Raw genomic sequence first — 24364 nt, 5'->3', positions numbered from 1 at the left:
AGAGCAATTTGGAAGGCAGAAAAAGTATTTTCTTTTTATAAACACAGCACAAAGGGGGCAGTATTTAATAATAACTTTATTTCATATTGCGCTTTTCTCCCAATGGGACTCAAAGCGCGTCACAATTACAGTATAGTGCGCGGTACACAGCACATAGGAATCTTACAGACACAGGCCCTGCCCAGATGAGCTTACAATCTATGTTTTTTGTGCCTGAGGCACAGGGAGATAAAGTGACTTGCCCAAGGTCACAAGGAGCTGACACCAGGATTTGAGCAAGGCTCCTCTGAGTCAAAACTCAGTGCCATTGTTACGAAGTCAGTGTCCTTACTCACTGAGCCGCTCCTTCTCCCGTCTTCTGGATTTGCAACAATGTTATACTTCGATAAATAGTCTCCCCTTTTCTCATTAAGTGTACTTCTATTTCTGCTTGAGCTGATCTTTTACCCTAGAGTGCAAGATAAGGTACGTGGCATTCTATAGAGCAATGACATTTAAAAAACGCATATGCACAACAGCATTAGAGCACCAATTATGAACCTTCTCCAAAGTGTATTGGATTTGTAAAAAATATTGATTTCTTGTCAATGACACCTTCCACAGATAAAAATCCATTCTGTACCATAAAATGCTGACAATGTCACGCCAGTTTTTTGTCACAGTGAACTCCTTCATCAGGACAATCAGCTGATAGATCAAGAAGGAATAAGAAAGAAATGCGGGTCAGGAGAATTTAGCTTTACCTGGTGGCATCGGTGACGGCAAATAATGTCATACAATCTAGTTAATTCATTTGCTTCAAAAAACAGGTATTTTTGTTCCATGCCACACAATACAAATTGTGACCTAGCATACCTTTGTTTGGATTATTCATTTTATTTATTGTAACAACATCCGCAGGTCAGATTTCAAATCATGCCTTGGCCTCTTTAAATCTGCTTTTGCGCAATCTTTTATTGAAGACGTTGTTAAATCGTTTAAAAAAAAACATCCCCAAGAGGGGCGGCGACGGTGAGGAAGATGGAGCCTTGATTTCTGAGCTCCTCTCCCACCGGCATTAATACAGCTAATAACAGCAACAGATCCCACGATCTAATTATATAAACCATAAAGAAAAACCTATAAACACCCAAGGATGCCAGCAGGCAGTGTGGCCCGAGCTAAAAGTCAACCGGTCACTACATATTTTAAAAAGAAAGCAGAGATACCAGCGGAGAAACCAAAGCTTCCCGCTCAGCTTGCTAACATGGACCCCGACAGTGATCCCTCTCAGGAGGATGAAAGGGACGAGGAGATGGTCAGACGAAAGGACTTGAAAGAATTTTGTGCCAAGATGCAAAAATTCTTTAAGACTGAATTATGGGCTCTTAGGAAGGAGGTTGACGCACTTGGGGAGCGAACTGACACCCTGGAGAGAAACGCTGATGAAACTACAGCCACCATTGCACAGACACAGGATCAAGTCTCCACAATGAATGACAGAATCAAATTTCTGGAAGAATAAGTGGAGGATGCTGAGAATAGGGACAGAAGGTGCAATATAAGGCTGAGGGGTGTCCCAGAAAGTGTCCTCGACCCTGAGGATTTCACAAATAGCTGGCGGGAACATATTTTCCCTGATAAACCGGAGTCTGAAATCAAACTGGACCGGTGCCATAGAGCTCTCCGTGGCAAACCTCAGAAAGGTGACCCCCCAAGAAACATTGTGGCCCGCTTCCACCATTTCCACACTAAGGAGGAGGTCTGCAGGCTTGCCAGAGAGGATAACTCCCTAGCCTTTGAAGGAGTTAAAATACAAATATTTCAAGACCTAGCTCCGGCCACCTTGACCAAACAGAAAGCCTTAGCACACATCACTAAGGTTCTCAGGGATAACAACGTGAGGTATATGTGGTTGTTCCCCTGCGCCCTCCTATTCATTAAAAATGGAGTAGCACACACTCTGCGGAGCCCTGAAGAAGGAGAGGGATTCTTAGCCAAACTTGGTCTCGCCGGGGCTAACCATAATTCACCCCACATCTCTCCGACCCGTTCCAGCATCCCAACACCCACCTGGAGTCGCGCTGGCACCTCGAGCACCAGAAAACCCACCAAAGATGGCGCAACCGGGACAACAACTGGACCTGCTAAAGAATAAACAGCTCTGCGTGCTATGCCATACAAGATCCCGCACTCACACACCCCCGCCCTGCACTAGAGGAGCCGGAGTGCCGCCGGAATACCACACTGATGACTCCCCGACTCCACGATATGGACCAGCCTTACCTGGATGTCCCCTGGAAGTAGGATATCGTTTCCCGCCTGGAGCTGACATGCACCCAACGTTAACACGGCAGCCATCCTTCCTGGTCTCGCGCGGGAAGCAGAGTGGTTTTCGCGCGCTTTAGGAGATGACGTCATCGCCGGGCGCCCTCTTCTCGCGAGATCACGGACGCCACTGGATGACGTAGGCGCTGAACACTCGGGACCCAAGATGGAGGCCGGGGATTGTCCGGGAGGGTCGCGAGGTGGTGGGAGAAGTGCTGAAACGGTAGCACACCCCTCCGACCGCCCCAGACAATCTGAAGTCCAGCCCAAAGTGCTCTACTGGGGTCACTTAGTCACACATATAGTTTACCAAAAAATAACACAGCAAATAAAGAGTCCCCCCTGCCCGCCCCTTTAAATATTGTTATATTCAGCAATTTAAGGTTATACCATGAATATAAGTGGATATGGTTATAATATAAGTACTAAAATATATATATATAATGTATATAATTCATTAATTAACATGGTTCATAATATAATTAATTATATATTTTATATAATTTCTACATTCATAGGAGGGGTTCCAGAGTATTAAGCACAGATGCCATAATATAGATTTGATATATATTAGCTATGTAATAGTTGTAGATATATAATGAAGTATATACAAGTAAGGGCATATTACTGATAAGCTGTATATGTTAACATATATGTCACATAGATGGTTATATGTATTTTTAGGAATATGGTTATATGTATATGTATATATAGGTGTTTATGTACAGGTATGTATGTATATGTGTATGCGTATGTATGAGCATGTATGTATATATATATATATATAGGTACAAGTGAAGGTTTATTTGGGTATGTATCTGGATATATGGGTATATATATATGGATGTGCATATATATATGTGCCCATATAGGTTATATGCCCACAGTAGCGAATATATATTGTATATATTTAAGCATAGGTATATTTTAGTTACATAGTTTGAGATACAAATCATATCAACCCCATAAGATTTAAGGTTGTATAGACGTCACAGAGATACATGTACATATTTTGTTGGGCTGTATAGAGGGCTACATAGTCGACGGAATAGTTAGTTCAAATTATATAAATTACATACTATATGACAATGGACGGCCTAGACAAATTTGAAAGCGGACGATTTAGACAAATAATAAAAATGACAGGTTGGATGAGTGCGGAATTTTGACAGGTTTGACAAGGTTGATTAGTTAGTTTGTTAAGTTAGTTAAGACAGATACGTTATATATGTGTTATATATAAGTGATACCAGTTTACAAGTTTTACAAGTTGTACAATATGAATATGATGCCGGGTGAGCTATTCTCCTTCGTGCATGTGCCCCCTTTTTCGGTCCTCAGTTTGGAAGGACCGTTACCAAGACCCAGGGTGGTCGATCTCCACTCTAGGAGACTGGCCCATCATTAAATTGGAGCCAGACACCCCACCCTCTGGGCGCAGGAGCTACTCTCGGGGGCTCCCGAGATACGCTCTTGTATCCTGTGTTTTTCTTTTTTATTATTTATTTTTTTCCCACCTTTATTTTCCCTCCCCACCCTTCTCTGCCGCAACCCCCTCGTTGTTTCCCATGTATTGTCTACCTATCTCCACCCTTTCCCTCACCCTTCCTTCCCTAGGATGTATGATGTCTGGCCACCACATCAAGCTGACATAGCAGGTATGAATATTACTGTAAGAAACCCTAGGAAAAACACCAAGAGTAAGTACAATGCTCACTATACATATTTTCTCTTACACATAAAAAATGGCGCTCACATGTATTTCACATAATGTAAAGGGCTTTAATAGCCCGATCAAAAGAAAGCTGGCTTTCACAGATTATAAGAGGAAAAACGCGGAGGTGTTGTTCTTGCAGGAGACGCACTTCAGCAAGAATAACTCACCTGGGTTTTTAGATAAAGGCTTCACTCAATTTTACATGGCTTCGGAATCTGTCAAGAAAAGAGGAGTGGCCATTTTATTTCATAATACCATACCCTTTGTACTCCAGACAATTAAGAAAGACGCAGAAGGTCGCTATCTCATTCTCACTGGAACAATCCATGAGCAGCCCATCACATTGGCCTCCCTATATGCTCCTTGTGTACAAGAGGCATCTTTCTTTGACAGATTCTTTCATCTGTTAAGTTCAGTAGCTAAAGGATATATCATAATTGGAGGAGATTTCAACATTACGATGCAATCTTCCCTGGACAGGTCAGGAGGAGGCGACTCTGATAATAAAAGAGCTCAAGACACCCTACGCAGTGCATTGAAAGACATCCAATTAGTAGATATATGGAGGGAGTTACATCCAACATCTAGGGACTATACCTTCTACTCTCACCCACATACCTCGTACAGTAGAATCGATTATCTCTTCGTTTCGTGCCACATGGTTCCGAAGGTCACTAATACAATGATCCATGATATTTCATGGTCTGACCATGCACCAATCGAGCTTAGGTGCAACAGTCGACCAGGCGCAAATTGGAAACTCAACGAATCTATTCTTACAATACCCGAAATTTGTACTACAATAGCTCAGGAAATAACTCAATTTTTTGAGGTTAACACAGGCTCTGTGGAATCCCATACGGTCTTATGGGAGGCTCATAAAGCAACTTTAAGGGGCATAATAATCAGTATTACTGCCAAAAGAAAACGAGTCAGAGATTCCAAAATTCGGACGCTCCAATCCAAATTACATTCCCTGCTATCAAATCATAAAACCAATTCAGATCCAATTACAGCACGGGAACTGAAAGACACAAAAATTGAATTAAATATGCTATTGACTTCCCGAGCAGATAATTCCTTATGTTGGTCTAAGAGAAAGTTTTATGAAAAAGCTAACAGGCCGTATACGATGCTAGCTCGAACACTAAAGGATAGGCAATCTAAGTTTAATATCCAAGCTATACGCTTAAAATCAGGTATTCCCACGGCCAACCCTAAAAAAATAGTAGAAGAATTTGGTTCATTCTATGGTTCCCTATACGACGGAAAGAAAGTGGCACACAATAAAAACACGAGCAGAGTACTGAGAGATTTCTTGGCCAGCTCAAAACTGGAGAGATTGACAGAGCATGACAGAGAAGCTATGGGCGCTGACTTCACATTGGAAGAAGTGTCGCAAGCCATCAAGGAACTGAAACCATCAAAAGCACCAGGTCCTGATGGCTTCTCGGGGTTGTACTACAAGAAGTTCTCTGAATCACTCGCCCCACGGTTGCTCCATATGTTTAATGCTATTTTAGCAGGAGCCCCTATTCCCGAGGATATGCTACGGGCGTCTATATCACTAATACATAAACCTGGCAAGGATCCGCTCAATTGTAAAAGCTATAGACCAATTTTTCTAATCAATACCGATATAAAAATATATGCCAAACTTCTGGCCAATAGATTGAGTCTAATCCTACCCAGACTAATACATCCAGATCAAGTTGGGTTTGTTAAGGGGAGGCAGGCAGCGGATAACACCCGACGATTCATTGATCTGTTAGAATTGGCAAACAAAAATAACATAAAAAGCATGTTATTAAGTCTGGATGCAGAAAAAGCTTTTGATAGGATAGACTGGCCATATCTACGAGAGACGCTCGCGGCATTTGGCTTCGGAAATCGGGTGAGTGGAGCGATTATGTCGCTGTACTCAGGCCCATCTGCCAGAGTCATATATCAGGGCTTCCCCTCAGACCCTTTCCCTATCCAAAGTGACATGAGACAGGGGTGCCCATTATCTCCCCTCCTGTTTGCCCTATATATTGAACTCCTGGCGGCACGTATTCGAGAAAATCCGGATATCTCAGGGTTAAACGCATACTCCCAATCCCACAAAGCGGCCCTGTATGCAGATGATATCCTATTAATCATCTCAAAACCCCTCACATCATTGCCTAATCTATTTGACCTTTTAGATAAATTCTCTAAGGTCTCTGGGTTTAAGATAAACCAATCCAAGTCTGAGGCTCTGAATGTCAATCTCCCCGGACATATAGAGAAACTACTGAAATTGAATTTTAATTTTAACTGGCAAAAGAATTCACTCAAATATTTGGGGATCCATATCACCAAAGATGCAAAACACATCTATAAGGCAAATTATCCCAAACTAATCCGGACTCTAAAACAAGACCTAATCAGATGGTCCTCCAAGAAGATTTCTTGGATAGGAAGGATACACAGCGTGAAGATGAATTTACTTCCCCGTATCCTATACCTCTTCCAGACATTGTCTGTGCCACTCAAACTGAAGGGTATACTCTCACTTCAGTCTGAAATATCCAACTTTATCTGGGGAGGTAAAAAACCGAGAGTAAATAAATTAAATATGAAGAGACCTCAATTAAGCCAGATCATTCAATCGCATTCCGCCCCTAAATTAAAAAGATGGGTGGAACTAGAAACTGCTGCTTGCTCCCCATTAGAGCTTAATAATCTGATTTGGCTACCTAAGTCGTCAAGGAAAGACACTTTGTTCCCACTCACCTCAACGACTAACTCTTTATCTGTCTGGGAAGTGTCAAGACTGAAAAACTCACTCACATCAGCAAGCTCACTGATGTCACCTATTTGGAACAATCCTAATTTTGCGCCGGGTGTTATTGGTCATAATCATTCAATCTGGAGAAACAAAGGATATGATAGACTCAAAGATCTGGAGGGCTACGATCTAAAAATTAAATCATTTGACCATCTCAGATCAGAAAATGATATCCCCCATGCTGAATTCTACAAATACCTTCAGATCAGAGCATTTTATAATAAATTCGCCCCATACCGCCCATTGACGAATTTCGAAAAGCTCTGTCGGGCAGAAACCGACACAAAGGGACTCATATCTACAATATACGGAGAGGTAGTCGAGCCTGCAACTTCAAAGCAACAAATGCCCTCATTTCGTACCCAATGGGAGAGAGACCTTGGGGAGACCTTAGAGGACGAGGAATGGAATACTATATTTTTAGGAGCCGCAAAAAGCTCGATGTGCACCACACTGAAGGAGAACGCATATAAAGTCCTCATGAGATAGTACCTCACCCCACTCAAATTATCTAAGTTCATACCAGGGTCCTCTCCATTGTGCCCTAAACAATGCGGAGGAACAGCTGACCTGTTACATATGCTGTGGTCCTGCCCGCGGATATCCCCGATATGGGAAAAGATCAGAAATTGGATCCAGAGAATATTTGATCTCACTATTCCCCCAGACCCGTGGCTGTTTCTCCTAAACAGACCTCTAAAGTGCCTATCAAAATAAATCCAACAACAAACTAATTGCACACTTTGCAATCGCCACGGGGTGCGAGATCGCAGCATTATGGAAACGCCCCGAAATTCCAATTATCCCAAAGATTCGGAACCGTATTTGGTATATCTGCCAGATGGAAAAGCTAACAAGCCTAGTTAATGATGCTGGCGACAATTATCTAAAAGTTTGGGCCCCATGGCTAGCTCAGACAGACATCCCCAGGGTAGAGCGTGACACAATTTGGCTATAATAGTAATAGATGCGTTCTCCTTGGGTGGAGTGGAAACTAAGTTTACAGCTGGATCACCATTCCCACTCATTATTAACTACTTATACTGCCACACGATCTTCTACGAGGTCCCATAGCTCATGAGCCGTCTTAGTAGACTCCAGAAACCATTACATCCTCACCCTATACGCTCCCTTTCCTCTTTCCGCCCCCCTCTACACTACCTCCCCCTTTTTTTTTTTATTATTATTTATTTTTTATTTTCCCTTGTTTGTAACAAGTATTATTTTACCGTGGATAAACATAACCTAAAATAAGATCTTTACCTACGCGGCGGAGTAGGGCTCGAAAGGCCGTGTGGGCTCAATAGATATGTTATACCTATATCATTATGTAATCTATGTTACCCTGTTCACCATGTATTGGATCTGTTTTTCATGTATACCATGTATTTACACACTAATAAAATACAAGTTATTAAAAAAAAAAAAGTCCCCAAATGCCACAATTACATGAAAACTACAGTTTCTGTCTTTCTATTCGCCTTTAACTTAAATTGGATACATTGGTAAGTTAACTTTTATTAATATCGAAAGCTAACTAGTTACCCTAATACTTGGGCTCTAAATGCAGCAGGGACTGCTGGAGAGCAACGAAACTGCAAAACACCCAGGGGTGGAAAAAAATCCAAAAAATTTAGGAGCCAGCTAGAATTGTTAGCAGCCAGAGTTTGGTAAAGAGGGAAGGAGAGGAAGTTGAAGGCTCTAACTCCAACCCCCTGGATATCACCTGTGGGGTCCCACAAGGCTCTGTTCTGGGGCTCCTACTCTTCTCAGTGTTCATCAATGATCTTCCTACAGCTTGTAAGGGAGCTTCAATACACATGTATGCAGAGGACACAATCTATATGCACACAGCCCTAGCCTCTACGACCTTGAACACGTACTTCAATCTGACTTTTTGGGGCTTGAAAATTGGGTTTCCGAAAACAAACTGTTTTTAAACACTGACAAGACTAACAATGGTATGTGTGACAAAGGCTAAATTTTGAAAGCTTCCAATGACTGAGCTCCAGAACAGAACCAACACTAATACCACCCTAACTCCCATTACTATTTTTAAATACTTGGGCATATGGTTTGACTCCCATTTAACATTCGGGATGCACATTGATACCCTGACATCCAAAACCTAAGCCAAACTAGGTGTACTTTACAGGAACAATTCCTCCCTAAGTCTGCTGGTCAGAAAGCGTATCGCACAGAAGATGCTAATGCCAAGTATCGGCTATGGGGACATAGTATACGGCTTGGCACCCCAAACCCACCTTAGCAAACTTGACACCCTCTACAATTCAATATGCCGTTTTGTTCTCCAATGCAACTACAACACACATCACTGGGAAATGCTCAAAGAACTAGATTGGTCATCACTTGAGTCTAGGCGCAAAGTTCATCTTTCCTGTCTTGCCTTCAAATACTTTCTGGGCAAGCTACCCACCTATCTGAACAAGCTCCTCACCCCTACCACATGCAGCACTTATCATCTGAGATCTGACTCCAAAAGACTGTTCATGGTCCCAAGGTTCAGCAAAGTATCCGACTGCTCCTCCTTCTCTTACCGTGCACCCCAAAACTGGAACAACCTACGGGAAACTCACATCCGCCACCAGTCTAAATTCTTTCAAAACTAAAGCTGTCTCACATTTTTATCTAGCCTGTAACTATTACATACGCCTATAACATATATTAGCTCTTACTGTGCATGCAATGTCTTGTATATAATGTATACCCAGTTCCCCTGTGTAACTATGTATTGTAACCATGTATTATTTGTCATCTTAACTCTATGCCCAGGACATACTTGAAAACGAGAGGTAACTCTCAATGTATTACTTCCTGGTAAAACATTTTATAAATAAAATAAATAAGTTGAAGGCTGTCACAGCCCTACCCACCATTCCCCCACCTCTCAGCAGCACTGTGTGTGAATGCGCGTGTCAATGTGTGTCTGTGATACAGACTGACTGTCTCACCCTGACAGTGTCTCACACACACACACACACACACACACTCCACACTATGCACCCAAAGCACTGTGCCTCACTCCCCGGCCACAAGTTATCTTAAAGAACATGGTCAGGGAGCTCTGCGCCTCCCTCCCCCCTCCTGAGAGCACGTCACCTGTCAGTCACCACCGTGGCTGCCATCGGCGCTCCCAGACATACTCTGTGTTCTCATTAGTAAAGCATTATTGAGCGCACTTTTTCCAGTCGCAGACATGACGGGTTTTTCAGCCGCCAGGTTAGAAAATGTAGACGCCCGGGCAATGAGGCACTTGGGATTTTCCATTCATCAGAACACCTACCCGTAATCAGAATGTTTACTAACAAGATCTTTGGAGTTGTGGTATTTAGGTTGTAGAATGGATGTTTACCGTGATTCGCAATGCATACATACATATCGCATTTCCCTGCACCCTCCCTCTAACCCCATTGTGACCAGCTGTGCTTGTGGACCAATCTCCACGCTTTGTAATCTAACATCCCCACCTTCAAACTTTAATGGGATCAGCTGTGCGGCTGGACCATATTCCACTCTGAGGTATACTCCATCCCACAATGAAAAGCCACTTCACCTTTTTGTTAAAACATCGCTCCTTATTCCCTCTAGATTGTAAATTCTCATGAGTAGGGTCCCATAATCTTTTCTATCTGTTTGTGCCTGTTTGGGTATATTTGCATGTACTGTAACTCATCAAATGTCTGTACCCCTATACTGCACAATGAATTTGTTGGCGATTCACAAATAAATAATAATAATATTGCAGAGTAAGGTGTAATACTTCCACTTCTCTAGGTTAAGAACAGGCAGAGGCTCCCAGCATGGGGCCGTCGCCTGCACAAGGGCTGGGAGCCCGCAACAGCCTAGCGCCAACTCAGAGGAAGCATTGGGGGGTTTCATAGGAGTCTTGGACCCTGGGGGGGGCTGTCCGACCATTTGGCCTGGCTACCTGTGGAGAGGCAAACATTACTTCTCCATCGTGGTCGGGTGTGAAAAGTGACCAAGGTCAGAGCGGGCTTAAGAGGAGGCATCCGTTGCACCAGGCAATACAACGCCCGCCCACCCCAAGTAAAGAAGTCAGGTAATGGTTAAACCTGTAATGTGTTGTCTTAGTATTTTCGCAGATTTCAGTGTCCCAACAGGTGGGACTGCCGGGCCACAGAATGTAGAAAACGAAAGCAATTTAGGCACCGGCTTTATGGCCAGGGCTTGTTACCCCAAGAAATGATTGGTAGATCGTAGGTGCTGATTGTACAGCCGGGTCAGCCCATAATCAGCAATGTGGAGAAGCTGTGTGGTCGGAATGTAACAGCTACAGGATTTTTTATTGCTAATCACAATTAGTTGGAGCATAAAGGGATAGAGATGGAGCCCAGACCAGGCACTGTGCAACCAGAGGCCAAAGGGGCGTGGGCTTTTGACGTGCCCATAAAAATGGTCTGGCCGGCAGTCTCTAGGTTTCTGATCATTTTGACTCGGTGAAAGACCCCAAGAGGTTTGAAAACTTGTAACATTTCAACTTGCTGGTCCAATAAAAGGTATCATATCACCTCCTACTCCCTCTCCTTTCTTTTACGAATTGATACTTTTATGTAAATTATTGAATAAGGCTGTGACCATTTTCACCCATGCCAACAGAATGTGCAACTCCATTATTATAGGGAGTAGGCCACATAGGGGAAGATGAATGCGGCGAAGATCGGATTAATTAGCTTTTATTCAGATGTGTTGAATTTACCAGTGCTGGCACCATAAAAATTGTCATCTTAATCATATCCTTTAAATATGATCAGCCTTCTAATTTTCTAAGTGATCTTATTTGCAGGAAAGAGTGACCTTACTAAGGACAAAACGAGGAACGCTATGCAACACCAGAGGACAACACAGAAGCTACCTTGCAGCCAGCGATGGGCCATTCTTTATTATCTGGTGGCTTATTCCACTGCTGCCAAAACCATCCTTCTTGGGTCCATGATTGTTGGCTCTCAATTCGGAGGCGTAGTCCTATAAAAGGACGTACACAAACCCAAACAGTTTTTCCTCTGTAGACATCATTATTTTGAAGGTTGTGACACTTTCTGAAGCAACTTAGTAGTTCTTCAAAGAAGTGAATTAACGTCTCATGTTAAATATCAACCGGTATCACTTTCTGAGCAAATACTTTAATTGTGGGGCAACTACAGCTCTTCTCTTGATCATTGGGGATTCTTTGAACAAAGCATTCTTGGATTGTAAACAGTGGTCACAGGGGGTTATAAAAAGTAGTGGCACTGTGACTGATATAAGATCTTCATTTATTAAATACTGAGGCAAAGCTATTTGGATTTTCTTTAAGAACGATTGAAACCATATTTAGGCTGTAGAAATAGGGAAAACGAAAGGCTTTGTATAAGAAAACATGTTTTCTTTGAGACGAACGTGAAGTTAAAATGTTTGTAGATAAAGGTAGTGGAGCTACTGTTGTGAAAATAAAAATATAGTGTTACTGCATACCCTTTGGTACTACACTTTGACCACACTATATATGTGAGTAAAGGCAGTGTAACCTTGCCCGTGCGTGGCCAAGGGAATATTACAATTTTTGTCGTGTAGCCTAGTAACCCATGCAGTTACACTTTCTTTTGGTGTTGGTGCCAAATACAGATTAGGTAATGTGCCTTCAGCAATTTTATTAACATGGGGAGATTGGGATTGTTTTTATTTTTGGCATGTTGTCTGAATGGGCCATATTACACACCATATAACCTGCTATTTTGTCAACTAAGAAAATATTACATTCAATACATTTCCTTGTTATGTAGTTAATGTTTTTATATAAGACAAGGGTGGCGAGTCCCAAAGCAGCATTACACAGATGCACATGCCTTTACTTTCTCGTGCAATTACAGTAATGAAACAATGATGCACTCAGACACCACTTCTATTTCCTTAAAGTAGACAACAAAAGGTATCTGCGATGGGTCACTTTAATCTGTCAAACAAAATGCTGGCTATAAAGATTGCCCCTTTCTGTGACAAATAAAATAAAAATTGTTTGTTTCTTCTGCTCCGGAGTAATGTGTAGTTTGTCTCTCACCCCCTAGGCAGAGTTGTATTCTTACAAATAGGTAAATGAGAGAGAGCATCACCATTGTCACCCAAAGGTAACCTTATACTTCCTGCCAGTGGGATCTTCTAGAAGTGTTTAAACACTATGTAAATGCAAATGTACATGTTATTAGGGATTGATCTCAAAAGACCCCTTAGAAACGTGTGTGTGTGTATATATATATATATATATATATATATATATATATATATATATATATATATACACATACATACATACATATACATACATATATACATATATACATACATACATATTTACACACACACATTATACACACGTGTGTGTGTGTGTGTATGTATGTATATATATACTGTATATATATAAACAAATACATTATATATATATATATATATATTTACACATATTCACACACATATATATATATATATATATATATATATATATATATACTTACAAAACACAAAATGTTCAGGGCACTCAAATGGACAAAATATAGGGCATATCACGTATCTTATAATCGGGGTTCTTGCAGTGCAGCCAGGATCACCATCCAGCAACAAAAATAGATAGAACAAAAATCTGCAGCACTCACTAGTCAGTTAGAACTGTAAAATAGGGTTTATTTCATCACACAAGCATCAGTGGTAAATACAAGAAAGAAGGGAGCGACTTTCAGACCTTCCTTGACCTTTATCTGAGTACTATGGATTTTTGGGATTTTTGTTACATATATACTACATACACACATACTAAGAGTTAAAAAAAAACTGCTCTCTCTCTCTAAACTTCAAATCTGACTAAGAGGGGGAGGGGCGTGAAAACAGAACTAATTGGTGGTCAGGGGGGTTGAGAAGAGCCCTCCCCAACATAATTACCCTCAATGTCCCTACCTGTACTGATGATCTGTGGGGTAGTGATCCCTGCTGTGCTCATGTAGCAGGGGGAGGGGGGAAGCTGCATGCTCTCCTGAGGTCTCCTCTATGTCTGAGTGATTACATCATCACCCAGAGACAGAGGAGCCCAGGGAAGACAGCATGGAGTCCCCTGCTGAGAAGTAAATGCATCTGGTGAGACTCAGGCTGCTCCCCGCTGCAGGAGACAGGGGGGAGCAGCATGACTTTTAAACTTCCTATGAGCCATTCATTTGTAACGTTTATAAACATCCTAAGGGCATTGAAGGGGTTAATGAACCCGCTTTATGATTATTGCAAAGCTTGGATTATCCATTTCCCCAAAATCAGCTATGTATGTCTTTATTTATATAGCGCCATTAGTGTACATTGCGCTTCACATTAGTAAATAGCTATGCATATTGAATTGTACATATAACCCGTGTGCACTCAGGGTACCACTGATTTTAAAGAATAAAAGATAGAGATATGCAGATGTTTTACTAGCAATTAGGGATCATGCTAATTCTGCTTTACATATATGTGAAACAATCATGTATATGTCAAATATTGGCAAAATATCTCACATTTTTCACAGTTATCTGTGTTGCCCAAAAAAATACCCAACCTAATCCTAATTTCCCGAAAGATGACAAAAAAGGTCAGTGGTTTCATTTTTGGGATGTTTGTGTAAAACTCAAGGCAAGCATGCTCGGGGTGGAATCAGGTGTTGGAGACTTTACCTGGAGTGTTGTTGAAATATACCAGAGCAGGGGTGGCCAACTCCAGTCCTCAAGGGCCATCATCAGATCAGATTTTACGGATATCCCTGCTTCAGCATAGGTGGCTCAATCAGTGGCTCAGTCAACGACCTCTGCTGAAGCAGGGATATCCTTAAAACCTGACCTGTTGGTGGCCCTTCAGGACTGGAGTTGACCACTCCTGTACCAGAGCATCATAAGGGAAAATATTTTCTGCAGTATCACCTTGAAAATAAGCATGCACATTGTACAGACTTTTAGGCATAAAATCACAACCCTCTTTTCTTGCGGCCTAATATAAACACCACGCATGGTTCAGCATTTCTGTCCTGAATAAACTATTTCAATATTGGCACCTTCGAAGAGTCCTTAAAATCCCATTTTTAATGAATGCAGCCCTCTACAGAATTATGAAACACCCCAAAATATCTGAATTGTGAGAAGCTGACGAATGGGCCAGATTTTATAGCTCATAAGAGGGGTTATAGTGTTCTCAAAACAGCATAAAATGAGCGGAGAAAGGTGTCAAAATGTAACATTTAGTAATACTTTATCAGTAAAAGTTTATGTGAATAGTAAGTCCTAATTTACAACAATGTGAATAATTTACTAACCCCGAAAAATAGAAGTATAGCTTATTAAACATTACTTTACTTAACTACTTTGTCCATATGGTCTGCAAGTAGCAGGTTATCCCCTTCACGGAGTAGACATACAATTTATACTGTATATCAGTCTAAGCCTCTTGATATTACATCGAGTGTAAAGTATTATTTGGCATTTGCATTAAAATTGATTAAATAACAACGGAGGTCATTCATTGGACCACAGAAAAGGAATGCCAGATACTAAAATTATGAAATGTTATGCATTTTGCTTAGTTTCATCTAAGAGACAGGTGGCACTTTGTTAAGCATTTTCTTTATTATTTTAAACACCTTTTAATTGAATGCAGGCATCATATTTATTGGGGGGGGGAGGGGGAATAACTATACACTCCATATAAAGAAAATATAATTTGAGCATCTGTGGCACTTCAACAATATAATCCCACATCTGATTTACCTGGATTGCAAATGTTTGATTTTTTTTGGTCACAAGGATTTGCAACCATGGAACCCAGGTGAAGAAATCTCTCTCTTCGGACCGGCGGTCCCTTTTACAGAATTCCACTTCTTATAAATGAAACCCCAAATGTTACGTCTCTCTTTGGTGTTTTGCAAGTTGTTTTTAATAATCAAACTTCAGATAAAATTACTAAAAGTGAAATTCACAGACAAGAAATACTTTAATTAAATATTGTGTAAAATGAACATTTTATACAGTTAAATATCTGAAAAAATGTACAGATAAAACAATCTTATTGTAGGGTCTTTAACAGTAAAATCTACCATTTAGTGAAGCGTTCAGTCTGGAGACAATGAAGCAATGAGTGCATTGACTAATTAATCTAAAACACAAACAGATTGCATTTATGAAGTAACTTGCAAATGTTTTAACATGTACACATAACCTCTTTTTTTTTTCTCCTTTTTTTATTTGAACCTTTCCTATACAAAATAAAACCGAGGCGTTTCATGTTTCAAAAGTGTCTTTTCAGGTTTTCCCATTTAGTTAAGCCTTTTTGGCTATCATAAAATAAATGTGCAACGCATTTATTAGTTGTGTTATACCATAGCATTCACTATTTGATAAACACCTTGCTGAAATGTGCATTTTGCCTAAAACGAAAAAAAAATGTCTCTCCTTTTTGTTTAGATATTTAATTCTGCTGCAGTTTGCAAAGTGTTCCTCGGTGCTGCTATAGCAATGCGTTTAGTGCAAAGGAAAAATAAAATACAAGTTTACCATTCTGTCACCTTTACAAACTATGTTTTGGCACCATTAGTCATGTTATACCAAGGAGGTCATTCCAATTTAAAAAGTACAGTCTTTGCTACTGTGTCTTGCTACAAAAAAATTCCCATTAAAAATATATAAAAGTTGTGTATAATCGTGATTTTATATGAAACCTATTAAACAGTGCAGGGGTTACAAGGGTGCAGAGTGCAGCAGAAGGCAGATGCAGAAAAGGAGTGACATCATTGTATACCAGGATTGTGCTTTTTTTTCTTTTTCTTTTTTTTTTTACACCATACATCATCTAAATGAGGTGATGATTAGTATTTGTGGTGTAAGCCTGTGATACAATAGCACAAAAGATTTATTTAAAAAGAAAATCATTTTTTAAGGCATCAGAGAAATTAATGTGGCAAAACCTTTAATCAAAATATCAGAAGTGAATTTTTTTATACTTAAAATTTAGGCCTCTGAATTTGTCCAGTAAACACAGTTAACTATGTGGCAAGTCATGAGTGGCAGCTAAAAAAGACTTTTACATTCTACAGAAAATAAAAATAAAAAATACAACCACAAACTGAATGGTCTTTGTGGTCAGATAACATGCACATTTCCTACGAGTATTAATTACAGCCGTGTGGCACAATTTTGTTTTGACTATACAACAAACAACTTTTATTCAAAATCATTTGTTCTGATAACTTAAAAATAATATAAAAATAAACAATGAATTTGACTTTTCCTCAAAATAAAAAAAAAACAATAAGGTCCGGAAAGTCTAAACAATAGCACATTTCGGAAGTACAAATGAAATGTATGGACACTATAATTCATTTAAAAAGTAACATACAGTATGAAGGCAACCATTCTTGGCTTAATGCTGTATTCAGCATCTCAACACCAGGCCGTAACAAAAACAATACATACAGAAACAAAAATAAAAAGGATGGAAAGCAATATACAAAATTTTAAAGATAAATACAATATTTATAATTGATATGTTACAAAATAAATTCCCTTAGTGACTGCGAGTGTTCATGTGAAAGAAAGTGTCGCAATGGATAAGACTATTTTATTCCTCATAGAATTGCATAAGGAATAAAATCTGCTTTTTCTAATATTTAGGTGGATCTGAAAAAAATTCAAGACAAGTGTATAAATATTTAGCTACAACTTTGGCAAAATCACAAAAGTCTACAATTTTATAACCACATACAAAACACATTAGGGAAGAAGGATCTAGAAGTCAAAAGGACAATTTTCTGGTACAAGAAACATAGACTTCACAGTAGCCTAAGAATGCAATAGTATACAGTGCTAGCAATAAGTTGAAAAAATGTTGCAGATCACGCTTGCTTAACAGGAAGCTCTAGCAGTGGAAGTATATTTTAACCAACAGACAGTAGCTTTTTTCTCTGTCAGTGTGCTTGTTGAAGGCAAGAGAATTCAATATCAAAGTTACAATTTCTAACTACAATAAGTTACAAAGTTCCATTTCATTTTAAGATGAAGTTAAGTAATGATAAACCCTTTCCCCGCCCTAGTTCCCCAGATTTAAATGATTCATATATCTTTTTTTTATTTTATTTTTTTTTCCAGTTTGATGGCTCACACCTCCTTGGCCCCCCTTTTTCACCACAAAAAAATATTTCACATTATAGAGATACACAACCATTGTGAGTCAAATTATGAGTACAGAAAAATGTTCTGAGGCATTTTTCATCAGTGTTTCATGATAATCAAAATGGTAGCATCCACAAAGTTTCTCCCAACACATAGCAAGTACTAGACATAGCGAAGATGTAATCAGGAACTTTATACAAAATAGGCGTTGCTTTTTTCCCCCATGTTCTTCAGGATTGAGAAATGTGAAAATATGAGAAAAGTTCAGTCGATAAAATGGAATTGTTCATGAAGATGTCTGTTGTTTGCATGTTGGTTTCTAATAGTTCAAATAAAATCTTTAAAGAAAGTATTTGTAGCATTGTAATTCTTGTTGATTTTGTTCTGAAGATACTGTTTCCATCAGTATTTCTTTATATACTAAATGTGTCCCCTGAAGCTTTCTTCTGAAGCTCGATGCTACAAGCAAGTAGACAAAAGTGACTTTACATTGGTGGAACTACAAGACCGGACATAGCTAAAAGAAAGAAGAATGAAAGATCATTTTAGTTAAATTAAAAACAAAGCTAAACATTTTTTTTCATTGATTAGCTTAAAAATTTAAAGCAGAGACTTTATCAAACAAATGTCTATGTCAAATTTGCAACTAACTAATAAAAAGCTTTAGCATTTTTTTATATGAGATAAAGGAAAATAAAATAAAAAACAACAAAAAAAATGTAAGAAAGCAGAGGGTTCTGAAATTTTGGTGCAAAACATCCTGCCTCCCACATGTGATATTTCTTTTAGCGTTTTGCTAATAGCAAACAGTGGCCCAGACTCCCTTGGGACTGGCTATGTTGACAGCTGAGAAACAACATGGTCACTTCTGGTAATGTCAGATGAAACCAACTCACTCACCAGTCAAGACCAGACATTTCTCTAGTTCCTTAAATTAAAATCTTATGAACCTTATTTTCTTTTCTTTTTTTCCCTAGTGCAGTAGCACTAGGGCCTAAGGGAAAATCCTGGATTCTGATATTATTTTACTTTATTTTATTAGAATAGTAGATTCAAAAGGACTTAGAACATAAAAAAACGAGAACATCTACCTTGGTATCTATTGGCCATACAAAAAACAAAAGTAATAGCCTTTCCTAGAAATCTTATAACATTAATTACTGAAATGACAACGTTTGCCTGTAATGAATTTTACGTGTTGTTTTTTTCTTCAATGAAACCTGTTTTTTTTCCCTCACTAATTTATGTGAAACATTAATAAATTTGCTTATGTAGTAATCTGAGCTTCAATTTCTCAGTTCATTAATCCTAACAATATTAATTTGTTTTAGACACACCGTTCCAACTTTATGGCTCACAAAAATGATGTGTGTATACAGATCTATTGTAACATCTGATAGTGAAATAATTACAATTTGGCTCTTTGTAAGTGTCAGAACTTTTATTAGACCAAGGGAAAAAAAAAAGATGTTGTATATGAGCTTTTGAAACCGCATTCAGATTTGTAACAAGGCTCTATGCGGTCTTGAAAGATCATGCACAAAAATTTCGCTGCCAGAAAATAACCCATTGGTTTCTGGGACACTAAAGCACATACAATGGAATACATATACTGTATATAACTAAATAACATGTTGGCTAGCGTATGTCTTAAAATGATGGGAGGGACTGGCAAACAGGGTACATGCAAGTAATAAATGGCTCTAGTGTTCATACGTGAACATATTACATGTTTGCAGTTGGATTGTACATACATTTTGAATCATGAAGTCTCTGATGTTTTGTGCCATTCTCAAAGCAAACTCCAAATGGAAAAAGGAAAGAGACGCCACCTCCCATGCATGCAGTATACCCTCCCCAACCATCTTCCTCTCCAGATTCTACATTTAAAAAAATATTTTAAAAAATAAGATATGTTCAGATTTTCAATCAGAATATATTGTAAAAAAATATATATAGTTGTGACTTCTGATTACGTTTTGCTTTAGGCAGACATGCACATGTTATATAAAGGATGCCTTTGTCGGCACTACACAAAACTCAAATGCTTGTGGATTTCATTTCTGCTAAAGAAAAAGTTTTCATTACATACAATGGTCTTTGTGCACAATGTCACTTTTCTTGGCTAAATAATGAAACTGGTATTTTACATTGCATCCAGATTCCAAATAAACTATGTAGGAAAGGTGCACTTATGCATCAGTCTTTCAGCATTGTATGCAATCAATTTGCCGGTGTTGCAAATGTCACATTCAATTTTATAAAAATATGTTGAATTTATATTTATTCAAATAATATCTCAGGCGTCATATACTCCTTTCTACTGGAAGGAATGATGGATGTTGGTATTTAGAAAATATTTATTTCAATAGTAAACGGTTTTCTTTATGCAAGGTTAAAAGATGAAAATGTCTCACATTATGCAGCACTTGTTCTATCTTTACCAATTTCAAGATTTTGGAAAAGTGGGATTGAAATACATGTCTGAAAGATAAGAAAATACTTGATAACATATAATATGTTACATTAAAATGTCAGAGATTTTGTGGTCTGTAAATTAAACAGTGATTACTACAGTCAACATGTAGTCATGTTTTTTCAGATACAAACATTTCAGGGATTAGCTTAGTAACTAACTTATATTTGTACAACTACATGAAAGCATACAATCATAATACTAAATTTATTTTACTTGCATAAAAAATAATGATGCCTGTATATGCACCAACATCAAGGGTTTTACTGACTGCGCCTAACTGTTCTTCACAACATTGTGGACTTAACAAAATGGGGCAAGGAATTTAAGGCACTTAAGTTCAGGTCAGTAGGTCAAACGTTACTATAGTTAATGCATGGCTGTGATTCCATTGTAAGCAGTGGCAAATTACTGGTACAATTACAGAATTGCAACTCACCTTGAAGTCCATTTCCATTTGCACTGGTGCAAGATGGTGGAGGGGAAGCTTGGGGCCTGACAACAGGAGCAAAGGCGCTCTTTTGTTTCACTGCAGAGATGACATTGGCAGGTGAGAATGAGAAAATGCCGTGTGTACTGCTACAGTTTGAAGGGAGGGTGACCGAAGAGGCTGCCATGGTAGGGCTTGACGGCACTACTGCAATAAAGCAAAAATAATCAGGACTCAAAAGGAGTTTTTCATGGCATACATAAAAAAAGAGCGTAATATGGCCTTGCCTCTTAAGGTAGATAACAAAAAAAAATGTTTTAAATAAATTAAATGTGGTGGCATGCCACACTCTGGATAAAAGACAAACTCTTTTGTGTTGGACTTTTCTTATACATTTTGAACCCCACCACTGATGTGAACCTGTTATGGCACATACCGATGAATGAAATTACACTAATGTTACTGTCCAGCCTCCAGAGTCACCCATCCTTTTATCCAGTAGCTCACAACACAATTAATGAATATCTGGAGAAATCGTGAATGTACAGTGAATGAACACAAATACTTACTGCCATAAGGAGAGTTAGCTGAAGAGCCATTAAGAAATCCAGGCGAGCCAGGAACTCCTAAATTGGGCATGCCAGCATTTCCATATCCATTCATGCTATTGCTGACTGTGTTGTAATTGGACTGCTGGGGAGTACTGCTGGGAACATATCCTCGTGGAGAAACACTGCTTGTGTTGCGACTGTAGCCTACTGTTAGAAACAGCAAACCCCCCAAAAAGATAATGTTACTATCATTTACAATAGACGCTTTTGTTTCTTTCCCCATGCATCCACATCAAATGCTACACAGCTTTATTGATCACACAGCTTTACTTCACATTGTCTGTTACTGCCCTATCAACTATTGCAGTTTAAGATAACCTTATCACACCAACCCTACTTAAATCATCTATGAGCACACTATGTTGTTCTCTTCCCAGCTCAGACAGCCAACAAAAGCTTTCTTCGATCCAATTGTGTCAGTTTCTTTCACATTTGTCTTTAGTAGCAATTATCAACAGGCCTGATTCCTGGTTTGTACCAACAGTGAACGTGAACTTTCAGCCTTTCCAGACCTTCAAATGCCACAGCTGACAGGAAACAACTTGTTTGTTGCAGTGATTTCATCTTAAAAGGCTGTTCTGTTTCTTTGGGGGTGTGGGGGATCTTCATTTGATTATTGATATATTTGTTTTAAATCTAATATAGTTTAGTACTGTTAGGTTTCCATATACATTCCCCACTGAACATGGCTACTAATTTCATAATCAACTGTAAATAACCCTTTCTGTAGACGGTATGAAGGCAATCTGAAATCAACACAGTAAAGCTTAAAAACGTTTATTTATTTTTTAACTAAAAACTATCTACTGTATTTAGTTACTAAAAGTCCAACAAGATAAACTGCAGATAAATAAAATACTTTGTTTAAATCATACATGCATTGAGCTGATTCGGATATGACAATACATTATATGTGTATCTCAGTTACGGGGAAAACACGGTTTCCTGTCTTGCACTGATACTGGTTGGCAAGGGAGCGTTTAAGAGCAACAATAGAAATGTAGCGATTACATCAAACAATATGAATAGATATTAATTTAGCACCGTGAACAGCATATGGGATTATTTCTTTGCGTAACCACATACCTTGGTCATTAGCTTGAGATGACTCTGAAACATTAACTGCTAGCTGGCTGCTGAAAGAGTTTACTCCCATCATGCCGCTGTGAGATGGAGTGTTGGCAAGAGACGGGATCTGGTTGTGATTGCGCGGCACACTGTATAATGCTTCAGCAATGTCAGCTGCTCGTTTCAGGATTATTTCCTACAAAGTAATACATGCAGTCAGTATCACCATGCAATACCGGTTTGTCTCAACTGTCATCAAATAAGAAAGTCGCCAATTTGCAATCATTTCAATCAAATTGTCAGAATACTCTTTGGAATTTGTCTTGTTACTTGTTCTTCCAGATGTCTACGTAAATACTACATTATATTACTTTGTTGATTGCATAAAAAAATGTGGGAGAATCATGGACCCGGACTTTTTTTGTTGTTGTTCAAATAACAATTAGAGACTATATATTTCTATGGTGTTTCAGGGGAATGAAACGATTGTCAGATGGTTAAAATGTAGTCAAATATTTTCTATTCCCTCCACTTGGCAGGTTTACTGCAGGCTTCGCTATTAGTCACTGTATAATTTGGACCAAGTTCAAGGTTACTCGCTCATCTTAATGATTGCTTATGCTTTTGGCACCTTACACCTAATTGTCATTTCTGATGGGAAAACTAGCTCTGAAAAGAAAATGGGAAGATGAAGCTTTTCCGTTGGAATTTTTCATCACATAACCCTGCCCTAAAGGTGGTTGGCACAAGCCGCACATTACATACAATTGTATCGATATCTGGCCAACTTTGCACATAGTTGCTCCTAAATTGCATATTCGTGAATGGATTATGAACATGCCCTTTTAGGACCTACCTGGTTGTTGTGTGGCATCCCATACAGGGCTTCAACAAGGTCGGCTGCTCTCTTCAGTAATACTTCCTGTAGCAAACACACAGAGAAATACTTCTTCATGTGATGTAAAAGGTAGCCAGTGCTATAATCATGACGCCAAACGAAATGCAAGAATAGCAACATGAAAAGGTCAAATACGATGTCGTTATGTCAGTATTATCATTATATTAAGAAGAGGTATTACACATATAGGAAGGAATTTTGCTTTTGTTGACAGTGTTGTTTGCAGTTTCAAGTCAAATAGAGATACAAGCCTATAAATAATATTGCATTTTAAATTCAGCTGTGGAATGTTTGACTAGAACGGGTGTTTGGAGCTGTACCATGTTGCTGCAATGCTAAATTTGTGAAATCTGTGCTGCAGGTTTAATGATGTAGTCTTACGGGTATTAAACAAACAAACACATGGTGAAGATATGAAAGGCACAGGCATCACATTTAGTTGTTAATTCCTAGCACTTTAGTGGTGAAGAACAATAAGTAATTTTCCATATCTTAATTAAATTGGCAAAGTCCTTAAAGACAACATCTCACCTCTAATTCATGCCCCAAATGTGCAAGTGAGTTCAATGCTTATTCCTCTTTATTTTGAACAATAAAGTGAATTAACTTGGGTTAATCTAGTTTTTTCCATAATGACATTAAGACATTTTTCAATTAACCTCTTTGACTGTGTGCTGTAAAGGACTTCATAAATGACTTCACTTTCAGAGTATTGAGTGCTTATGCCTAGGGGTACAGATGCACCGAGTTTGTCTTATCCACGTCTGCATGCCTACCTCCACTTTTATGATTGTAGAGATTAATCTGTAGTTTACTTAATTTTAAGTAGAAATCTCTTGTATCTCATTTTTCTCCTCCT

General features: G+C 38.9%; 1 protein-coding gene across 18 annotated transcripts in view; it reads right to left on the bottom strand.

Moving 5' to 3' along the window:
- Window positions 1-15829: 15829 nt before the first annotated feature.
- The window catches only part of EBF3 (EBF transcription factor 3), a 121563-nt gene continuing 113028 nt past the window's right edge, over window positions 15830-24364 (bottom strand). For 4 of the 18 annotated variants that reach the window (XM_075612211.1, XM_075612212.1, XM_075612213.1 and 1 more), the window contains exons 12-17: window positions 23464-23529; window positions 22626-22803; window positions 21498-21686; window positions 20938-21135; window positions 19777-19902; window positions 15830-18539 (exon numbers count right to left, since the gene is read on the bottom strand). In XM_075612211.1, the coding sequence (XP_075468326.1) occupies window positions 18508-18539; window positions 19777-19902; window positions 20938-21135; window positions 21498-21686; window positions 22626-22803; window positions 23464-23529 (789 nt within the window). In that variant the 3' untranslated portion in view covers window positions 15830-18507. Of the gene's footprint in view, window positions 18540-19776; window positions 19903-20439; window positions 20507-20937; window positions 21136-21497; window positions 21687-22625; window positions 22804-23463; window positions 23530-24364 lie in introns of those variants that run through there. The other 14 variants (XM_075612221.1, XM_075612222.1, XM_075612230.1 and 11 more) reach the window with 6 other exon arrangements.

The sequence above is a fragment of the Ascaphus truei genome, chromosome 8 (assembly GCF_040206685.1).
Source record: "Ascaphus truei isolate aAscTru1 chromosome 8, aAscTru1.hap1, whole genome shotgun sequence".
Lineage (NCBI taxonomy): Eukaryota > Metazoa > Chordata > Amphibia > Anura > Ascaphidae > Ascaphus > Ascaphus truei.
Note: the sequence above shows the minus strand (reverse complement) of the source record. Positions and strands in the feature narration are given on the sequence as shown.